Consider the following 22,942-nt stretch of genomic DNA (forward strand, 5'->3'; position numbering starts at 1 on the left):
ATTTTTTTTGTTTGTTTTACATGTATTTATCCCCTTATTTTAGGCACTAACTATCTCCATAAATACTTCCATAATTTTTTTCAATTGGTACAGGGGACCTTCAGGTGAGTCTTGTGTGTGTCCTAGTGAAAAACGGAGAGCAAAACCATGGTGGTCATGAGAGTCTCAGCGAGAGTGGTCACAATAGTTTGTAGGCTACACCGTTCGGACGCTACAGACATTTTTGTGAGAAGACCGAATTTCGGGATGTGTCATTGTCTGACAAACACCCCTCTAGCTCTGCCACCTTTCACCGCATATGCAAAAAACCACATCTATATCAAATCAAAGTTTATTTGTCACGTGCGCCGAATATAACAGGACCTTACAGTGAACTGCTTACTGACAGGCTCTAACCAATAGTGCAAAACAGGTATTAGATGAACAATAGGTAAGTAAAGAAATAAAAGCACCAGTAAAAAGACAGTGAAAAATAACAGCAGCGAAGCTATATACAGTAGCGATGTTATAAAAGTAGCGAGGCTACATACAGACACCGGTTAGTCGGGCTGATTGAGGTAGTATGTACATGAATGTATAGTTAAAGTGACTGCATATATGATAAACAGAGAGTAGCAGTAACGTAAAAGAGGGGGTGGTGGGTGGCGGGACACAATGCAGATAGCCCGGTTAACCAATATACAGGAGCACTGGTTGATTGGGCCAATTGAGGTAGTATATACATGAATGTATAGTTACAGTGACTATGCATACAGTGGGGAGAACAAGTATTTGATACACTGCTGATTTTGCAGGTTTTCCTACTTACAAAGCATGTAGAGGTCTGTCCTTCTTATCATAGGTACACTTCAACTGTGAGAGACGGAATCTAAAACAAAAATCCAGAAAATCACATTTCATAATTTTTAAGTAATTAATTTGCATTTTATTGCATGACATAAGTATTTGAATACCTACCAACCAGTAAGAATTCCGGCTCTCACAGACCTGTTAGTTTTTATTTAAGAAGCCCTCCTGTTCTCCACACATTACCTGTATTAACTGCACCTGTTTGAACTCGTTACCTGTATAAAAGACACCTGTCCACACACTCAATCAAACAGACTCCAACCTCTCCACAATGGCCAAGACCAGAGAGCTGTGTAAGGACATCAGGGATAAAATTGTAGACCTGCACAAGGCTGGGATGGGCTACAGGACAATAGGCAAGCAGCTTGGTGAGAAGGCAACAACTGTTGGCGCAATTATTAGAAAATGGAAGACGGTCAAGATGACGGTCAATCACCCTCTAGTTTGTTGGTGATGTGGACACCAAGGAACTTGAAGCTCTCAACCTGCTCCACTACAGCCCCGTCAATGAGAATGGGGGCATGCTCGGTCCTCCTTTTCCATTAGTCCATAATCATCTCTTTAGTCTTGTTTACGTTGAGGGATAGGTTGTTATTCTGGCACCACATGGTCAGGTCTCTGACCTCCTCCCTATAGGCTGTCTCGTCATTGTCTGTGATCAGGCCTACCACTGTTGTGTCGTCTGCAAACTTAATGATGGTGTTGGAGTCGTGCCTGGCCATACAGTCGTGGGTGAACAGGGGGGGACTGAGCACTCACCCCTGCGGGGCTCCAGTGTTGAGGATCAGCGTGGCAGATGTGTTGCTACCTACACTCACCACCTGGGGGCGGCCCGTCAGGAAGTCCAGGATCCAGTTGCAGAGGGAGGTGTTTAGTCCCAGGATCCTTAGCTTAGTGACGAGCTTTGAGGGTACTATGGTGTTGAACGCTGAGCTGTAGTCAATGAATAGCATTCTCACATAGGTGTTCCTTTTGTCCAGGTGGGAAAGGGCAGTGTGGAGTGCAATAGAGATTGCATCATCTGTGGATCTGTTTGGGCGGTATGCAAATTGGAGTGGGTCTAGGGTTTCTGGGATAATGGTGTTGATGTGAGCCATTACCAGCCTTTCAAAGCACTTCATGGCTACGGACGTGATCTTAGCCCTGTATTGACGCTTTGCCTGTTTGATGGTTGGTCGCAGCGCATAGCAGGATTTCTTATAAGCTTCCGGGTTAGAGTCCCGCACCTTGAAAGCGGCAGCTCTACCCTTTAGCTCAGTGTGAATGTTGCCTGTAATCCATGGCTTCTGGTTGGGGTATTTACAGTCACTGTGGGGACGACGTCCTCGATGCACTTATTGATAAAGCCAGTGACTGATGTGGTGTACTCCTCAATGCCATTGGAAGAATCCCGGAGCATGTTCCAGTCTGTGATAGCAAAACAGTCCTGTAGTTTAACATCTGCTTCATCTGACCACTTTTTTATAGACCGAGTCACTGGTACTTCCTGCTTTCATTTTTGCTTGTAAGCAGGAATGAGGAGGATAGAGTTGTGGTTGGATTTACCAAATGGAGGGCGAAGGAGAGCTTTATACGCGTCTCTGTGTGTGGAGTACAGGTGATGTAGAATTTTTTTCCCCTTTGGTTGCACATTTAACATGTTGATAGAAATTTGGTAGAACTGATTTAAGTTTCCCTGCATTAACGTCTCCGGCCACTAGGAGCAGCACCTCTGGGTGAGTGGTTTCCTGTTTGCTTATTTCCTTATACAGCTGACTGAGTGTGGTCTTAGTGCCAGCATCTGTCTGTGGTGGTAAATAAACAGCCACGAAAAGTATAGCTGAAAACTCTCTAGGCAAGTAGAGTGGTCTGCAATTTATCACAATATACTCTACTTCAGGCGAGCAAAGTCTAGAGACTTCCTAAGATTTCGTGCACCATCTGTTGTTTACAAATATGCACAGACCGCCCCCCCTCGTTTTACCGGAGTGTGTTGTTCTATCTTGCCGGTGCAGCGTATATCCCGCTAGCTGAATATCCATGTCATCATTCAGCCACGATTCCGTGAAACATAGGATATTACAGTTTTTGATGTCCCGTTGGTAGGATATTCGTGATCGTACCTCGTCTAATTTATTGTCCAATGATTGCACGTTGGCGAGTAATATTGACGGTAACGGCAGCTTTCCCACTCGCCTTCTGCGGATCCTCACGAGGCTACCCGCTCTGTGTCCTCTGTACCTGCATACTGCGTCTAGTTTAAAAAGACAGATTTTTATTGGGATTTGTTTGTATTATGTTAATTAGATTTCCTCGGGCACGACCATTGTAGGCCAAGGTTTAAGGGAGAGAGAGATAGATAGAGACAGAGAGAATAAACCAAGAAAGAACTGGGGAGAGAAAGAGAGAGAGGAGGGGTGAGGCGGCCAGATGTACTGATACATCACCTGACTGGGGGATTATTCAGAGGAATGTAGGTCTGGACACAGACAGTTCTCTCCATGTATTTGTTTTGGTTGTCCTTGGGCCTTGTCGTCATCCCTATACACACACACACACACACACACACACACACACACACACACACACACACACACACAAATTCTCACACAAACATCTCAGGTCATGTGGCGAGGTGCTTGTTGAGTAAGGCCTCAAATAAATGGAGCTTTGCACTAGGAAGGAGAGATTTGCAAAGAGATTTTCAGCTTCCCCGAACCTCCGTCTAGAGCAGGCAATTATTTTCCAAGGATGGCCACATTAGAATATATTTTTGCCATCCCGGGCCAGAATCATATTACAGGATTGTACATCATGTGTATGACTGTGTTGACAGATATATCTACTGTAAATCACGTCCACATATGCTACTTATTTTACTGTTTTAACACGCACAGAAATAAACCACATCCATGTTCTCCTTTTGGTAGGTATTTTCATTATTAAACATGCAGTGAACTACACGGAGGGAAAAGTACACTGTGCATTCAGCACCACGGACAGAGCTCTTGTTAACGGGTATGCACAAAAGCACAAGAAAGAGAGAGAGCTCAACATTACATTTGGACTACTCAATCAGTGTGAGGAGTGAAGTCTCTGATGGGCATTGACTAGAGCAGTGAAGTCAGGTATAGTTTCTGACGTCGCTATGCACAGGATTGCAGAGAGGTGAGAGTCAGTAAGAGATGATCTGTGCCTTGACTTGTTATATTTCATCACTGAAAATGTCTGTTCACATACATAGGTTGACCCAAACAGTACAAACATCTTTTGAGCATGAAAATGTTGTTCATCGAGAGATGCATAGAACCTCGTCAGTGACATTGTTTTGAATAGTTCTCCAATCACTGCATCAGACTGAAGATCGATAAGCTCAAGTTGCAGGTCAGTGGGAGCGTTATCCACGTTGAAGGTGAAAGGAGAGGAAACCAACAGCATGTCATTTTCCGGCACTTTGAATTCCTCAAAACGACGAGAAAACTCACCGTTCAAAGTACGCAGCAGCGATGTATACTTCTCCTGCTGGTCATCTGATAGAGAACAGACTAGTAGTGTCGGAAGGTGGGTGAGATTGTTGACTTCTACTTGGCGGAAAAGGAGGAGTAATTGTCCCTTGAAGGCTTTGACAAGGCTGTACGTCTGATATGCAAAAAGGCCCTTCCCTTGTAGTTTGGAATTCAGTTCATTCATGAGGGCCATGATGTCCACGGTGAAGGCAAAATCAGCCAACCATTCTTTATCTTGCAGTTGAGGGAAATCCACATATTTTCCTTTCATTTGCAAAAACTCAGCAATCTCTGACTTCAGGTCCCACACCCTTTTAAGCACCTTCCGCAAACTCTGCCATCTCACGTTTGTGTGGTAGAGGAGATCTGCATGACCCGACTCTGTCTCCTCCAACAGTGAGACAAACTGCCTGTGGTTTAAAGATTTTGCTCTTATGAAGTTTACCACTTTAGTGACTGTATCCACAACATGGCTCATTTTCAGAACACATTTACAGAGCACCTCCTGATGAATAATGCAATGCAGGAAAATAATCGTTCAGCTACTTGATCTTGTATCCTTTTCAAAAGGCCAATGTTTTTTCCTGTCGAGTTTGGGCACCGATCAGTGGTCACACTGGATAACTTTTCAAAATTCAGTCCCAGCTTTGCCACACACTTATTAACCTCCTCCAATAAATATTTCCCATTGATTGCACTGAAGCAAGCTCCTCTGTCATTTCAACGTCTGGGGTTATGCCTCGTAAGAATATCAACAACTGCGCCGTGTCACGTGCCTCTCTGCTCTCATCCAGGGCCAAGGAGAAATAGGTGAAATCCTTTACCTTGTCTTTCAACTGGTGTTCCATATTCTCTGCGATGTCCTCAACACGCCGTGTCACTGTTCGTCTTGACAGGGAAACCTTTTCAAACAGCTCTTTCTTGTCGGGGCAAAGTATTGCTGCAGAGTCAATTAAACATTATTTAATGAATTCACCCTCAGAATGGCTTGCTATGTTTAGCAATCTTGTGGGACAGTACATAGCTAGCTCTTGAAATTCCGTCGTTTGCTGAATGCAGTTTTGTGAAAAGTCCTTGCTGCTTTTGCAACTGATAAAGCAACTCTGTCGATGCACTTTCCCTCTGCTCAGAAGACATATTCCTATATGTCTCTGCATGCTTCGTCTGGAAGTATCGGGACAAGTTGTAGTCTTTCAAGACAGTGATCCTCTCTTTGCACACTAAGCACACAGCTTTCCCCGATGCCTCAATAAATAAATATTTCGATGTCCACTCTTGCTGGAACACCCTACATTTATTGTCTTCTTTCCTTTTCTGTGAAATCTTTGAAAAACGAATTTTAGCGCTTTTTCTAGCTAGCTACTATTTGTAACTGTGACGTGTGTGTCAGCCTGTCAGTCACTCTGTCCTCGTGCCGTTGTTATTTATGCGTTCCTTCAAAATAAATGTCCCACAAGCGGTGGGAGTTGAATCATTACACAAAGGCGAGTATTCATTGGGCTTTTAATTTGAATAACAAATACTTTTTCAAAACTTTACTATCGCAAATTCTTTATGTGATCTGAGCTTGATTCCGCGGGCCGCGTTGAATCGACCTTTGCCCAGGCCTGCTCTAGTCTGCTTCCTCAGAATGTTGTCTTCCGACATGTAGAGTTTTTTTCTGGCTGCTGTCGCCTCCACTTGCCCTTTACAGTTGCTGTTAAGTCCACCATCAGTACCACATGACTAGACCATAAAAGGTCAGTGGTTCTGTCACGGAAGGTGATGTACAGAAGGTGAGACCAGCTTACCTCCACTACAAATAGCTATGAATACAATTTGCAGAATTACTTGATATGTATGAACTTTCTAACTGATTAATTTAATAATTGAATGACTGACTGATTGAATGATTGTAGGGCTGGGAATTTGCCAGGGACCTCGCCATACGATTTTATCACGACACGCTATGTATTGCGATTGCATACATTCTGATTTATATGTGTATTGAAAACATATTGCTCACTATATATTTGCTGCAGAGGGACCATAGAGAGCCATGAGAAAACGAGTTTTGATCAGTCAAGAAAAGAAAAGTGCTGAAAACATGTTGGCTCACCATTTGAGAAGATGGAGAACAAGCTATAGAAGGAGAAATATTGGAGTTTTGGCACAGGTACAGCCGACTAGTGCTTTTTAACATTAAACGGAGTCATAGAATCGATTTATAATATCGGGAAAAAATGATATTGCGATACTGTATAGATTTTTTTCTCCCATCACCTAGTTTAATTGACTGTCTATCTTATTACCCGCCCTGTAGGTTCCTTAGTGCGTTGGCGGTGCTGGCAGAGCGTCCAGAGCTGGTGGAGAGGGTGATGATCACCAGGGGCATCTGCCAGGAGGGGGCTTACCAGGTCAGGCTGTGTAAGGATGGTACCTGGATAACCGTCCTAGTGGACGACATGCTGCCCTGCGACGAGTATGGATACCTGCTCTTCTCCCAGGTGAGGCGGGGGGGGGGGGGGATACACTCATGCGTATGGATATAGTATGCACGCAGACACACTGTATACACACACATAACTATATCTAGTCTAGTCACTCACTCTCTCTGTCTCTCTCAAACTCGCATACACACACACAAACAAATGATCATGCAGTGATTTGTCATGCAGTGACTATAGCAACCTAATACTTTTATGGTTGAGTGAAAACACACACACACACACACAGATTTTCAAACACTGTCATTAGTCATACACACACACACACTGTTATGCAGTGAATATAGCAACCAGATATTCCAACTGGTGAGTAAACACACACACGCACACACTCGTTCAGTTCATTCCAAGGTTTTCAAATATCAGCTGTGATGGAGACAGAGGTTCTCAGAAATGTCCTAGAGGAAATAATGAAGAGAGGGGAAACCCTACCTCTTCAAAGAGCATCTTAAATAATCCCACGTCACCCCCCTCGTAAACTAACACTCACACTTTACTTTTTTCCTGATAGTAGGTCATTATTTCTTCAATAAAGTAGCTACGCTACCGTTCAAAAGTTTGGGGTCACTAAGAAAAGTCCTTGTTTTTGAAAGAAAAGCACATTTTTCATCCATTCAAATAACATCAAATTGATCAGAAATGCAGTGTAGACATTGTTAATGTTGTAAATGACTATTGTAGCTGTAAACGGCAGATTTTTTTATGGAATATCTACATAGGCGTTTTATTGCTTCTTTAATCAGTTTTATTGCTTCTTTAATCAGAACAACAGTTTTCAGCTGTGCTAACATAATTGCAAAATGGTTTTCTAATGATCAATTAGCCTTTTAAAATGATAAACTTGGATTAGCTAACACAACGTGCCATTGGAGCACAGGAGTGATGGTTGCTGATAATGGGCCTCTGTACGCCTATGTAAATATTCCATTAAAAAGATCTACCGTTTCCAACTACAATAGTCATTTACAACATTAACAATGTCTACACTGTATTTCTGATAAATTTGATGTTATTTTAATGGACAAAAAAATGTGCTTTTTCAAAAACAAGGGTATTTCTAAGTGACCCCAAACTGTTGAACGATAGTGTATGACTGAGCTAGGTGGGACAACCACCTATCAATCTTAAAATGAATGCAGTCTGGATAGGAGCGTCTGCTAAATGACTAAAATGTAAATGTAGGGACACTTAATGAACCACTGAAGGTCTTATTATTGTTATTGGAGAAGATCATTTCTCTCTATTTAATGACATTTTAACAGTTTTTCAGGACCTAAGGCTACAGAAATGGAATAGACCTTCACAGCTCTTATGACCTCTGAATGTTTTCTTCCCTGTATGTTCATTCATTACACATACATTTGACCTCTTCCCTTTCTCTCTCTCTCTATCCCCTTCCCACCCTTTCTCCATCCTACTCTCTCTCTCTCTCTATCCCCTTCCCACCCTTTCTCCATCCTACTCTCTCTCTCTCTATCTCATCCTACTCTCTCCTTCTATCCCAATCCTTCCTTCTATTGATCCTTATCTCTCTCCCTCTCTCTTGCTCTCTCTGTTTCTCTCTCTCTCCCTCTATATTCTCTCTCCTTCCGTCTATCCCCTTTCCTACTGTTCTGTCCCTCCCTTTCTCCATCATGCACTTCCCTCTATCCCCTTCACTACCTTTCTCCCTCCCTTTCGCCACCCTCCCTCTATCACCTTCCTTTCTCCATCCTTCCTTCTTATCCACCTATATCCCCCTCTCCCTCTTACTATCCCTATTTTCTTCTCTTTATCTTTCCTTCTTCCTTTCTCCTTCCCTCGCTCCTTTCTCTCTCCCTTCCCAGGCCCAGCGTAAGCAACTCTGGGTGGCCCTGATAGAGAAGGCCCTTGCCAAGCTCCACGGCTCCTACTTTGCCCTGCAGGCAGGGCGCGCCATCGAGGGCCTGGCCACGCTGACAGGGGCACCGTGCGACTCCCTCATGCTGCAGGTCAGCTCCACCAACCCCCGCGAGGAGCCCATCGACACGGACCTCATCTGGGCCAAGATGCTGAGTTCCAAGGAGGCCGGGTGAGTGGAATAGAGGAGATTTGTCTTTGGAGAAAGTCAATAATTCTCTGAGATGTATCATGATGTGCACAAATGGGACAAGGAAAGAAGTAATTACTCGGAACTCATCATGGGGGGCTGTAGTGGCTTGTGTGTCTGTGTACCCATATCCATACTCCCCCCCATGAAGAGAAAAATTACGCAGTTTTAAAGCACATTTCCTGCAATTCTACACATTTTACCATAGGATGAAGGCAAATGTTTGCAGTTTTTTTATGTAACTGATTATCAATGACACTACACATCCAAGTGTATCTGACCAAATTATGAAAGATAAGCATTTTTGAATTCCGTAAAGTGAGTGTGGAAGAGGTGAACAAATGATCGTTATTATCAACAATGACAAGACACAGGGGTCTGACAACCTGGATCGAAAATTACAACGGATAATAGTTGACGAAATTGCCACTCCTATTTTCCATATCTTAAATTTAAGCCTAATATAAAGTGTGTTACCTCAAAAGTAATTCCGCTACCCAAGAATAGTAAAGCCCCCTTTATTGGCTCAAATAGTATACCAATCAGTTACCAGTAGGGAAGGATGTTCAAAAGCACAGCACTTAGACAAATGACTGATGATTGGCTGAGAGAAATTGATGATAAAAAGATTCTCAGGGCAGTTTTGTTAGACTTAGTCTGCTGGAACTTAGATCGTAGACTTAGATCGTAGTCTGCTGCTGGAAAAACGTATGTATTATGGCTTTACACCCTCTGCTATTTTGTGGATAAAGAGTTACCTGTCTAACAGAACACAGAGGGTGTTCTTTAATGGAAGCCTCTCCAACATAATCCAGGTAGAATCAGGAATTCCCCAGGGCAGCTGTCTTGGCCCCTTACTTTTTTCAATCTTTACTAACGACATACCACTGGCTTTGAGTAAAGACAAAAAGTGTGTCTATGTGTGCGGATGACTCAACACTACACGTCAGCTTCTACAGCGACTGAAATGACTGCAATGGGTGGGAAAGAATATGTTAGTCCTAAATATTTCAAAAACTAAAAGCATTGTATTTGGGACAAATCATTCACTAAACCCTAAACCTCAACTAAATATTGTAATGAATAATGTGGAAATTGAGCAAGTTGAGGTGACTAAACTGCTTGGTGTCAAAACATATTGATACAACAGTAGCTATGATGGGGAGAAGTCAGTCCATGGGGAGAAGTCTGTCCATAATAAAGCACTGCTCTGCCTTCGTAACAACACGATCAACAAAGCAGGTCCTACAGGCCCTAGTTTTGTTGCACCTGGAATACTGTTCAGTCGTGTGGTCATTGGCTCAGAACAGGGCAGCACGCCTGGCCCTTAACAGTACACGGGGAGCTAACATTAATGATATGCATGTCAATCTCTCATGGCTCAAAGTGGAAGAGAGATTGACTTCATCACTACTTGTTTTTTTAAGAAGTGTTGACAAGCTGAATGCACCGAGCTGTCTGTTTAAACTACTAGCACACGGCTCGGACACCCATGCCCCACAGAAGATGCCAACAGAGGTCTCTTTATCAGACTATGTGAGGCGCACAGTACTACATAGAGCCATGACTACATGGAACTCTATTCCACATCAGGTAACTGATGCAAGCAGTAGAATCAGATAAAGAAACAGGAAAGAATACACCTGAAGAGACACGCACAAAGGTACAGACACGCATACGCACACAACTGCTAGCACATGCACTTTACACACACGTACATTGTAATGTTGTTGTATGGTGGTATTATGCATTTTGTATTGTAGATATGGAGTGGTGTAATAATGTTATATGATGTACTGTTTTATCTTTTGTTCTATAGGAAATGTAAGTGCCTTAATGTGTTTGGACCCCAGGAAGAGTAACTGCTGCCTTGGCAACAGCTAATGGGGATCCCTAATAAATTCTAATTATGGGCCCCATGCCGGTCGGTGTTTTATTGGTCCGCGTGCCTATAAAAGAGTTGCCCATCCCTGGTCTCGGTCAATAACAAATCATTCATTTGAAAAGACATGAAGAGGCTTATTGAATAGGCCCTGATTAAGCTTACTCCTTGACTAACAAGCATGTTCAATGGAGAATACTTTTTTAGTCCAAGAGTAGGCTTATATCTGGGTCCACTTTGGCAACTGCCCCAAGTTTAAGGTGATGGAAATGGACTCTGACTTATTCTAATGCGTCTCTGTCTATGTTGTGTGTGTGGTGGGTAGGTTTCTGATGGGGGCATCATGCGGAGGAGGGAACATGAAGGTGGATGATGTGGTGTATGAGTCGTTGGGCCTCCGCCCTCGCCATGCCTACTCTATCCTGGACGTGCGGGACGTACAGGGCTACAGGTGAGAGCTGATTGGGTTATTGGTGGGACGGGGTGTGGCTAATTGGTCACACGTGATAAGGGGGTGGGGCTAATACGTTATTGTTGAAAAGGGCCATGTATCTTTCTTTTTCGGGAAATCCCGTCATTGTTATCCTTTACGTTTTTACCACGGGTAGTTGTAAGAACCTTATCAAACCCTGATAAGAGTCCTTCCGTCCTTCCCAATTGCGTGCCTTTTAATTGCTTCAGCTGACGACATGCTCTCTCTCTCCCTCTCAGACTTCTGCGGTTGAGGAACCCGTGGGGTCGCTTCTCGTGGAACGGCAGCTGGTCAGACGAGTGGCCTGATTGGCCGCAGCTCCTCCGCCACGAGCTCATGGCCCACGGCAGCAGCGAGGGCGTCTTCTGGATGGAGTACGGAGACTTCATCAAGTAGGTCCCGTCTTAATGTGCCAATCACCCAAGGACCTAGGACGAGGTCAGGGATGGGTGACTACGATGCTGGAGACCCACTGGGTGTGCTCTCACTAAAACCAACAAGTGCCATTCACAAGAGTCAATTAGACGGTATTTCAGGTAATGGACGAATTGGTAGTTAATTCGCTGGCTCAGCAGATAATCATTAGTGTGTAAGACTTAAACTGAGAGGCACTGACCCACTCCTGTCCTGCTTGCCTGGTTAATGCCAAGTGTTTCTGTTTTATTTGGTTGGTTGATTCGTTTTTTTGGGTGTGGTTAGCTAGCTTGTTGAGTAGGATGAGTTAAACTTAGTGCCTGGTAGTCCAACAAGTGAATGCTAGGCTGTGAATCAGACTCTGACAGTGCATTGCAACAAGGATGCACCTCCCTTCCTGACTCTCAGCTTATTTTCCTTTCTGTCAATTAAGGGAACGTTGCAACGTTGGGTACAAGGCCCAATGCTCTGTGCAGTCTGTCTGCCTGTCTTTGTTAAATTCATCTTCTCCGTTAAGTAAATGAGCAATGGAATCTAGAGTCTGTCTGTCTATATAATGTATCTGAAAGAAGAGAGAGAGAGAGAACCCAGTAACTCTGCTCAGAATACAGCAAGGTAAAGAGTACTAGACAGACTAATAAATGGCGGACAAGCAAGGTGAATTCCTCGTAGCGTTTAACTCAATGAGTCCCACCTCGACACCGGCGCAATTTGGACTTCTAACCCCTTTTAAACACATTGTACCACTGGATTTGGACTTTTTCTTCTGCATCCGTTGGTACCAACCATTCGTCTGTGTGATTAACGAGAGCTGAGGTAGATCAGTGTTTGTGAGACGAGGGCAGATCCCAAAGGGCCCCGGGCTGGGTCTTTTTACAAAAAAAGTCTATAGAGTCCGAATAATTTGAGCTAGAACTATTCCAAGCCATATATGAAAAGCTTCTGACGAACACGCACACGTAACATGAGGCTCACAAGCTACACAAAAGTAATTGGAAGGTAAGGGGTTCTTCAACATAGAAGATAATGTCACAGCCGTCAAAAGAAGTGGACCAAGGTGCAGCGTGGTGAGCGTACATTTCTCTTTTTATTTAAAATGTCGCCAACAAAATAACAAACGAAAAACAACCGTGAAGCTTACAGGGCTAAGTGCCACTAACAAAGACAACTACCCACACTGAAAGAGGGGAAAAGGGCTACCTAAGTATGGTTCCCAATCAGAGACAACGATAGACAGCTGTCCCTGATTGAGAACCATACCCGGCCAAAACATAGAAATAAAGAAACGTAGAAAACAAAACATAGAATGCCCACCCAAATCACACCAAACCAACTAGAGACATAAAAAGGCTCTCTAAGGTCAGGGCGTGACAGATAATAGGAAATCCAAGGACATCAAATCAAATGTTATTGGTCACATGCACATATTTAGCAGATGTTATTGTGGGTGTAGCGAAATGCTTATGTTCCTAGTTCCATAGACTCTATAATACTATAGTAAACACACCTAGTTGCTGTCACAAACGCCAAACTCTGCACAGTTGTCACTGACTAGTTGGATATTCATATCCCACTGAGCAAACCGTTTCTGTACTTATAGCATTCATATAAATTCATTTTGATCAGGGATTTGCTTTGTCAATAAAACTCATCAATGCAACTGTTCATGTCAAATTGTTTTGTGTTTTACTTGACCCTGGTCATGAAAAGAAAATGATAAAAAAAATAATTGTCAGGCTAAATTTATTTATTTTTATTTCACCTTTATTTAACCAGGTAGGCTAGTTGAGAACAAGTTCTCATTTGCAACTGCGACCTGGCCAAGATAAAGTAAAGCTGTACGACACATACAACAACACAGAGTTACACATGGAATAAACAAACATACAATCAATAATACAGTAGGAAAATCTATATACAGTGTGTGCAAATGAAGTAGGATAAGAGAGGTAAATATACAGTTGAAGTTGGAAGTTTACATACACCTTAGCCAAATACATTTAAACTCAGTTTTTCACAATTCCTGACATTTAATCCTAGTAAAAATTCCCTGTATTAGGTCAGTTAGGATCACCACTTTATTTTAAGAATGTGAAATGTCAGAATAATAGAAGCTAGAGTGATTTATTTCAGCTTTTATTTCTTTCATCACATTCCCAGTGGGTCAGAAGTTTACATACACTCAATTAGTATTTGGTAGCATTACCTTTACATTGTTTAACTTGAGTCAAACGTTTCGGGTAGCCTTCCACAAGCTTCCCACAATAAGTTGGCTGAATTTTGGCCTATTCCTCCTGAAAGAGCTGGTGTAACTGAGTCAGGTTTGTAGGCCTCCTTGCTCACACACGCTTTTCCAGTTCTGCACACAAATGTTCTATAGGATTGAAGTCGGGGCTTTGTGATGGTCACTCCAATACCTTGACTTTGTTGTCCTTAAGCCATTTTGCCAAAACTTTGGAAGTGTGCTTGGGGTCATTGTCCATTTAGAAGACCCATTTGCGACCAAGCTTTAACTTCCGGACTGATGTCTCGTGTTGTTGCTTCAATATATCCACATAATTTTCCTCCCTCATGAAGCCATCTATTTTGTTAAGTGCACCAGTCCCTCCTGCAGCAAAGCACACCCACAACATGATGCTGCCACCCCCGTGCTTCACGGTTGGGATGATGTTCTTCGGCTTGCAAGCCTCCCCTCCTCCAATCATAACAATGGTCATTATGGCCAAACAGTTATATTTTTGTTTCATCAGACCAGAGGACATTCCTCCAAGATGTACTGTCTTTGTCCCCGTGTGCAGTTGCAAACCGTAGTCTGGCTTTTTTATGGTGGTTTTTGAGCAGTGGCTTCTTCCTTGCTAAACGGCCTTTCAGGTTATGTCGATATAGGACTCGTTTTACTGTGGATATAGATACTTTTGTACCTGTTTCCTCCAGAATCTTCACAAGGTCCTTTGCTGTTGTTCTGGGATTGATTTGCACTTTTCGCACCAAAGTACGTTCATCTCTAAGAGACAGAGCGCATCTCCATCCTGAGCGGTATGATGGCTGTGTGGTCCAATGGTGTTTATTCTTGCATACTATTGTTTGTACAGATGAACGTGGTACCTTCAGGCATTTGGAAATTGCTCCCAAGGATGATCCAGACTTGTGGAGGTCTACAATTTTTTTTCTGAGGTCTTGGCTAATTTCTTTTTATTTTCCCATGATGTCAAGCAAAGAGGCACTGAGTTTAAAAGTAGGCCTTGAAATACATCCACAGGTACACCTCCAATTGACTCAAATGGTGTCAATTAGCCTATCAGAAGCTTCTAAAGCCATGACATAATTTTCTGGAATTTTCCAAGCTGTTTAATGGCACAGTCAACTTAGTGAATGTAAACTTCTAACCCACTGGAATTGTGATACAGTGAGTTATAAGTGAAATAATCTGTCTGTAAACAATTGTTGGAAAAATTACTTGTAGATGTCCTAACCGACTTGCCAAAACTATAGTTTGCTGTCAAGAAATTTGTGGAGTGGTTGAAAAATTAGTTTTAATGACTCCATCCTAAGTGTATGTAAACTTCCGACTTCAACTGTAAAGGCTGGACATGCAGATAAATGAAAACCCGATTTTTACTGGGCTCTCGGGACTGATAGGATTAACCTTTGTGTTGTCTTAAGGGTAAAAAATGACCCACCACCATGTTAAACAGCAGAGAAAACCCCCTAAATTATATTTGTTCAACTTGAAATTTGACATATTTTCCTAGAGTGACCCCAACATTAGAAAAACTGAAACATCGCCTTTGTTCATATTTCCATGAAAGCTGTACACCACCAGGGTATAAAGATTGTCTTAGGGTCATTTTTGACCCAGCAGTTATAAAATCATTTACACATCACAAAAACCACAAAGACACACACACACACACACACAATGATAAATTGAGACTGTGTGCTACTGATTGAACTCAGACAAAACTAAAACTTTCTTGTGCATGTGCAGCATCTCCCCTCCACGACCTCACACACGACTCAAGTTCACAGACAAAATAAAAACAATTTCAGACAAAATAAATATTTATTGTTTACGAATGGAGAATGCAGTCAAAGGCTATATAGGTGCTGCAGATGACAGTCCCCCCAGTTCTCTCTTTGCTGAAGCCATGAGTGCCTGTTTCAGTGCCCAACAGGTCATACATCAGATTTTTTCAGATGTCCAGGAGGAACAAGAGAACAATGATTTAGAAGGAGGAGGAGGTATCTCTCCCTATTTTCCTCTTAGTCAGTCATCTGTCTGCTTTTCTTTTTCGTTTTCCCAGAAGAAGTGAGGGAGGAGGTGAAAGAGATCAAAATCTCTCCACATGTGCCCTTGCACTTACTTTCAGCTTTGAAACCAGAGAGAGGGATAGACACACACCACCACCCCTCGTCTTACCAGACGTAGCTGTTTTGTCCTGCCGATGCACGAAAAACGTCGTTCAGCCACGACTCAGTGAAACGTAAGATATTACAGTTTTTAATGTCCCATTGGTAGGATAGTCTCAAACAAAGCTCATCCAGTTTATTCTCCAGTGAATGCACGTTTGCCAATAGAACGGGTGATAGACGCGGGTCACCCACGCGCCGATGAATTCTCACAAGGGACCCGGATCTGCGCCCACAGTACCTCCGTCTTTTCTTCATGCAAGTGACGTGGATTTGGGCCTGGTCCGGGAGAAACAGTATATCCTTTGCATCATACTCATTAAAGAAAAAATCTTTGTCTCTGTTCTGATATCCAGAAGCTCTTTTCGGTCATAAGACACGGTAGCAGCAACATTCTGTACAAACTAAGTTACAAACAATGCGGGGGAAAAACACAAAATAGCACAATTGGTTAGGAGCTAGTAAAACGGCAGCCATCCCCTCAGGCGCCATTAACAACAGCGCAATTGGCTTTGAGCGACGAGTGTGTGCATAAGGTTGTAAGATCACGTCCTGGTCAGGATTGAACTGACTCTGTTACACAGTCAGAGATTCTAATCCTGTCTAACGGTGTCTTTTTTTTTGTTTCTCCCCACAGGTACTTTGACTCGGTGGACATCTGTAAGATCCATTCGGATTGGCAGGAGGTGCGGTTGCAGGGCTGTTTCCCCAGCAGAGCCTTTGGTCCTGTTACGGTCACGGCCCTGACCGTGCTGGAGAGGACCGCGCTGGAGTTCGCCCTCTTCCAGGAGGGCAGCAGGTACTCTCGCTCTCTCTCTTTCTCTACTCTCTCTCTCTCTCTCTTTTTCTCGACAGGCACCTGTTGGAATGAAAAATACGTATTTTAAACTTCTGAATTTCTATTTCCCTCCGTCCTCTAGGCGGTCGGACACAGCAGACAGCCACCTGTTGGACCTGTGTATCATGGTGTTCAGGGCATCCTTTGGCAGTGGCAACAAGTTGACCCTGGGCCGGCTGCTGGCCCACAGCAAGCGGGCCGTTAAGAAGTTTGTGGGCTGTGAAGTGATGCTGGAGCCGGGCGAGTACGCCATGGTGTGCTGCGCCTTTAACCACTGGCAGATGAATATCAGCGGAGTGGTGCTGCCCACACCAGGTACACACACACATACACACATACATACAGTATATCCCTCTACAGATTAGCATGAATGGATGGTGGAGGAGTACTGCCCACACTAGGTTCACACAAGCTAACGCACACACACACAAACTTCTGTTCTCGCATACATTTCCATTTTCACATACACAAACATTCACACACACATATTCAAAATCAACATAGACGTTCCGAATAGGGAGAATATGCCTATGGACTGATTCATCTATTATAGACTCCCAAGGACCATGTATTGTCAAAAACTAGCTATGTTGTCCATTCCATAAGTGCTAATGCTTACACCTGTAGTTAACCTGCTAGCTTGTGGATTGAACCTAGCCAATCACGATGGAAACTAAATGGAATCTTCTCTCGTCTTCTTTTAGTGTCGAGCCCCACAAGTGCACGGCGTCCCAGCCAAGACTTCCCAGGCTACATTCTGGCCATCTACAGCTCCCGTCAGGTGATGGTGGAGCAGGTGGAGGCTACCGCTACCACGCTGGCCGACGCCATCATCCTACTGACCGAGAACAAGGGAGAGAGACACGAGGTGAGGAGGGAGTAGCATACACCACATACACATACTCTGTAACAGACTCACACTCGCACAGCGACGGCAAAGAGGGCATTTCACTACTGGAGACGAAACACGTCCAGTTATAGAAATCAGAAACGGGCATTACCTAAACATAGTAGGTGGATTTAATAGAGAGAGACTGTGTCACAGGCTTATGTGTAACTCAAATGGCATCTTATGTATGTACTATTTACAATGTATTTGTGTCTGCCTGTTTGTGTTACTGTCCGTATCTTTGTTTCTGTCTGTCTGCGTGTTTTGTGTGTGTGTCTGCCTCTGTGTTCCTGTGTGCGTGCCTGTCTCTCTGTCTCTGTATGTCTCTGCAGGGTCGCGAGGGGATGACATGCTACTACCTGACCCACGGCTGGGCGGGACTGATCGTGGTGGTGGAGAACCGCCACCCCAAGTACTACCTCCACGTGTCATGTGACTGTACAGACAGCTTCAATGTAGTGTCCACCCGCGGCAGCCTCAAGACCATCGACAGTGTACCGCCTCTACACAGGTACTACTGTACACCACACAGTACATTGTTTATATAGGCATTTTTAGAATGTAAGCTTACACAGGTGCTAGTAGGCAGAGGTGGGACCAAGTCACTATGATTCGAGTCATAAGCAAGTCTCAAGTCACAAGGTCCAAGTCTCAAGTCGAGTCCCAAGTACAACCGGTCGAGTCTCGAGTCAAGTCCAAGTCGTGCATTCTAACATCGAGTCGAGTCACAAGTTTTTTTCAAGTCAAGTTAAAAAACTATAGGCTACAGGCAATGACTTATTCAACTACAAATCTGTGTCTATGTATTGAGGCTACAAGACGGCCCTTTTCATTATTTTGTCGACAACACATTTTGATTATATAATAATACATTTTAACAACAAATTCAAAATGCAAGTATCATAAGTAAATGATCAATTTCAAGCAATTTTGACATACCAAATGATCAGTAGGCCTGTGCTAGTAATTGTTGCTTGATGCCCCATTGCTGGTGAACTAGCAAAGTAAACAGTTCATATTCTTGATCACCAAACAATTTTTGGAGCTGCATATTCATTTATGGTAATCCTCTCTCCCTACAATTTGATGTTTGCGCTGCATCTGATCCTATAGCTGTACATCAAATCTGCAATCGGGTCATTAGCTCAGTGGTTTTCAAGCTTTCTGACCCGAAACCCCCAAAAAAGGAGTGGTTCAAAGCTTGCGACCCCCGCACACGTGCACAGGGCGATCACGCGCATGCAATCGCTGCCCAAATGTAGCAGCCATAAACGGTAAACCATTTTCAAAAAGCAAGATAGAGAAAAAATAAACTGCGTTTTACACCTGCATTTTGAGTAGAAAGTCATTGATGTTAGCAGTCAATTTCAACTAGGAATATCATGTCACGTTGTCAGTCCAGAGCACACAGGATCATATGGCCTACCTGTGGGCCTGTGCAGCGGAGCTTGCAGGATCGGATGGGAAACATGATCTGTCTGTAGCCTTTTTCTTCCTCAGAAATAATATAATTAATTCGCCAGAATGTTACATCTTCATCCCATAAGTATTGAAGGTTGTGCGATGTTACAGCCATCTTTAGACATATAGCCAGTACCACCACTGAAGTATATCATTTTAACTCACCCAAACTAGGCCTATCGGAAATATGAAAAGGATCAATGAAATCAGAAGTGGCCCCAAAATATGCGTGCACCAGTTTTCACACAAAAGTCGGCATTTATATAAAACTAACTTGACGTGAGAATGTGTTTATCCTCCCGCAAACTTTAGACTATGGGTACGCACAGTTTCTCGTGGTTGAAGTATTGCATTGCAAGAAGGCAAAAAAAGTGTCCTTGTCTACATGCTTTGTAAGTAGGAAAACCTGCAAAATCGTCAGTGTGTCAAATACTTGTTCTCCCCACTGTATATCATAACCATTGCAGAATAAATTCCTCTCCTTTTCTGGCCATGAGTTGATATTCCCATAGTAGCCATACACCAAATTACCATGCGCATCTCTCAATGAATTGGTACTATTAGTTCGGCTATTATATTTTCACGTTTTTGCTCTATGCATCCGACAGGGAGCACAGTTTATAACATACAGTAGAATTTAGCAGGTGAACAGACAGTTGATATGTTGCATTGAAGTGTGTAGGCTACCACTGTAAGTAGGCCTAGTGTATTTATCTTTTTCTTTTAGAGTAGACAATGTTTCAGAATTCGCGGGCAGTGAGGCATATTTAGGTTCGGGGGAAAAATGGATGCAAAACGTTATTGCATTCAAAGAATCTGTTTACAGGTCCACAACAATTTGCAATTGTTTTTTGTCTTTCAGAAGTGGACACTGCAAAAGAAAACATTCTACCATGACCTCCAAAGACATTTGATCAAGTTTGCCATTGCTATTTCCTTTAGATACTGTCTTGGTCTAATTCCAATACTTTCAAACTATACACCATAGAAGGTGAATGATGGGCGTTTTCTGGCGGAGATCTAATGCTCGTTCACGCGTGCAGGTCTAATTTATAATGGATACATGGGTATGTACTGTATGGGGTTCGCCAAGTTTATAAATCGGATATTTCTGTGCGTGTGCAGTGTTTTCAGAAATGGTGCACGCGGATATTTAGTGGTAAATGTATGGTTATAAATGAGGCCCCCCAGGTAGACCTTCTTTCCCGACAGAGGTCGTTGCGGTGTGGTCGGCGTTGTTCACGCTGCGGTTGAGAGCGGGTGGTTAGATCAGACAATTTTTGAGATGAAAATATTTTAGCTGTCCTGCAGATTGTTTGGAAATAGTCATCTTTCTGCTTTAGCCTCCCGATTGTATTAAAAACACATTTCTGTCACATTCACACACTCCGAAGTCACTGCTTCAAGTTAAGTAGCCTACCTCTCTTCTCTTAGTTGGGCGCGTGACATCAAGTACACCTAGTATATGTGTGGTCTCAATGAAATAGAGTAGGCTGGCTATGCATGGGCGGAGAAGCACGAGGCAGTTATCTTTCCAAAGAACTGTACCTCCTAAAAATGAGTAGGCTATAGTTTTCTACATTCCTTAGAAATACATTTTTAGAATCCATACTTCGTTATATACCACCTCACTGTTCACGGAATGATTGCAATGTTTTCTGCCAATGTTCTCTCCCGGTCATATTCTCCACTATTCATATACCACATCTTCCTGTTGAAGACAGTCATGCATGACCATGTTTCCTGACCGTGTTTTCTGACTGTGTCTCCCCCTGCAGGCAGGTGCTGGTGGTGCTATCCCAGTTGGAGGGTAACGCAGGCTTCTCCATCACCCACCGGCTGGCCCACCGCAAGGCCGCACAGGCATCCCTAGGGGACTGGACCCCGACCAAGGCCACGCACAGCCCCCAGCTCACCCCCGACATTGACGGCCTTCACCGGCCACGGCCCCTATGACCACGGCCCCCCCCCCTCTCACACACATACACAAGCTAATGACACACACGCGTACGTGAACACGTGCGGAAAGAGGGGGCTGTATCAAGCTGGAATACACACATAACATTTGGAGAGAGGGGGTAATTGTGGAGACATGGCTGGGGAGGATGACTGGACAGAGTACGGGTGGTTTTCCTCCTCCACCTTTTCCTCTAATTCCTCGATCCCTGAAGGATGAGGACTCAACCCTGCCAAACGCACCTGGATCCAGTTGGGAATTAGGAGAAGGGGGTGGATTGATGTGCCATTTTGGATGTGATGGGGGTGAGGGACACCTCCTAGGTTAAATCGGCATTTCTGAGTGACTAGAGGGGTCCTGAGCCTGAGATCCTTCAACCTCCAACCAACAATGAAGAATGATATATCTAGCCTTGTCAACTACAACGCTGTACTGTATGTCTGACTATGGACCAGTTACAGTTGAAGTCGGAAGTTTACATACACCTTAGCCAAATACATTTAAACTCAGTTTTTCACAATTCCTGACATTTAATCCTAGTAAACATTCCCTGTCTTAGGTCAGTTAGGATCACCACTTTATTTTAAGAATGTGAAATGTCAGAATAATAGTTGAGAGAATTATTTATTTCAGCTTTTATTTCACCTTCCCAGTGGGTCAGAAGTTTACATACATTCAATTAGTATTTGGTAGCATTGCCTTTAAATTGTTTAACTTGGGTCAAATGTTTTGTGTAGCCTTCCACAAGCTTCCCACAATAAGTTGGGTGAATTTTGGCCCATTCCTCCTGACAGAGCTGGTGTAACTGAATCAGGTTTGTAAGCCTCCTTCCTCGCACTTTTTTTCAGTTCTGCCCACACATTTTCTATGGGATTGAGGTCAGGGCTTTGTGATGGCCACTCCAATACCTTGACTTTGTTGTCCTTAAGCCATTTTGCCACAACTTTGGAATTATGCTTATGGTCATTGTCCATTTGGAAGACCCATTTGCGACCAAGCTTTAACTTCCTGACTGATGTCTTGAGATGTTGCTTCAATATATCCACATAATTTTCCTCCCTCATGATGCCATCTATTTTGTGAAGAGCACCAGACCCTCCTGCAGCAAAGCACCCCCACAACATGATGCTGCCACCCCCGTGCTTCACACGTTTGGGATGGTGTTCTTCGGCTTGACGATGGTCATTATGGCCAAACAGTTCTATTTTTGTTTCATCAGAACCGAGAACATTTTTCATAAAAGTTGCAAACCGTAGTCTGGCTTTTTTATGGCGGCAGTGGCTTCTTCCTTGCTGAGCGGCCTTTCAGGTTATGTCAATAGGACTCGTTTTACTGTGGATATAGATACTTTTGTACCTGTTTCATCCAGCATCTTCACACGGTCCTTTGCTGTTGTTCTGGGATTGATTTGCACTTTTCACATCAAAGTACGTTCATCTCTAGGAGACAGAACGCTTGTCCCTCCTGAGCGGTATGACGGCTGCGTGGTCCCATGGTGTTTATACTTGGTACTATTGTTTGTACAGATGAACGTGGTACCTTCAGGCGTTTGGAAATTGCTCACAAGGATCAACCAGACTTGTGGAGGTCTACAATTTTTTTCTGAGGTCTTGGCCGATTTCTTTTGATTTTCCCATGATGTCAAGCAAAGAGGCACTGAGTTTGAAGGTAGGTCTTGTAATACATCCATAGGTGCACCTCCAATTGACTCAAATTATGTCAATTAGCCTA

General features: G+C 43.4%; 1 protein-coding gene and 1 pseudogene across 1 annotated transcript in view; one reads left to right on the forward strand and one right to left on the reverse strand.

Annotated features, from left to right (window-relative positions):
- LOC139541984 (calpain-15-like) overlaps nucleotides 1–22,942 on the forward strand; it is an 89,882-nt gene that overhangs the window by 61,355 nt on the left and 5,585 nt on the right. Inside the window, exons 4-12 of the mRNA XM_071346936.1 lie at nucleotides 6,637–6,820; nucleotides 8,647–8,870; nucleotides 11,096–11,221; nucleotides 11,482–11,634; nucleotides 16,704–16,865; nucleotides 16,987–17,219; nucleotides 17,609–17,772; nucleotides 18,126–18,304; nucleotides 21,033–22,942. The exon at nucleotides 21,033–22,942 is cut by the window's right edge and continues 5,585 nt beyond it. Of these exons, the coding sequence (XP_071203037.1) occupies nucleotides 6,637–6,820; nucleotides 8,647–8,870; nucleotides 11,096–11,221; nucleotides 11,482–11,634; nucleotides 16,704–16,865; nucleotides 16,987–17,219; nucleotides 17,609–17,772; nucleotides 18,126–18,304; nucleotides 21,033–21,210 (1,603 nt within the window). The 3' untranslated portion in view covers nucleotides 21,211–22,942. The remainder of the gene's footprint in view (nucleotides 1–6,636; nucleotides 6,821–8,646; nucleotides 8,871–11,095; nucleotides 11,222–11,481; nucleotides 11,635–16,703; nucleotides 16,866–16,986; nucleotides 17,220–17,608; nucleotides 17,773–18,125; nucleotides 18,305–21,032) is intronic.
- LOC139543191 (general transcription factor II-I repeat domain-containing protein 2B-like) lies at nucleotides 3,776–5,182 on the reverse strand (annotated as a pseudogene).

Source organism: Salvelinus alpinus, chromosome 17, assembly GCF_045679555.1.
Source record: "Salvelinus alpinus chromosome 17, SLU_Salpinus.1, whole genome shotgun sequence".
NCBI lineage: Eukaryota > Metazoa > Chordata > Actinopteri > Salmoniformes > Salmonidae > Salvelinus > Salvelinus alpinus.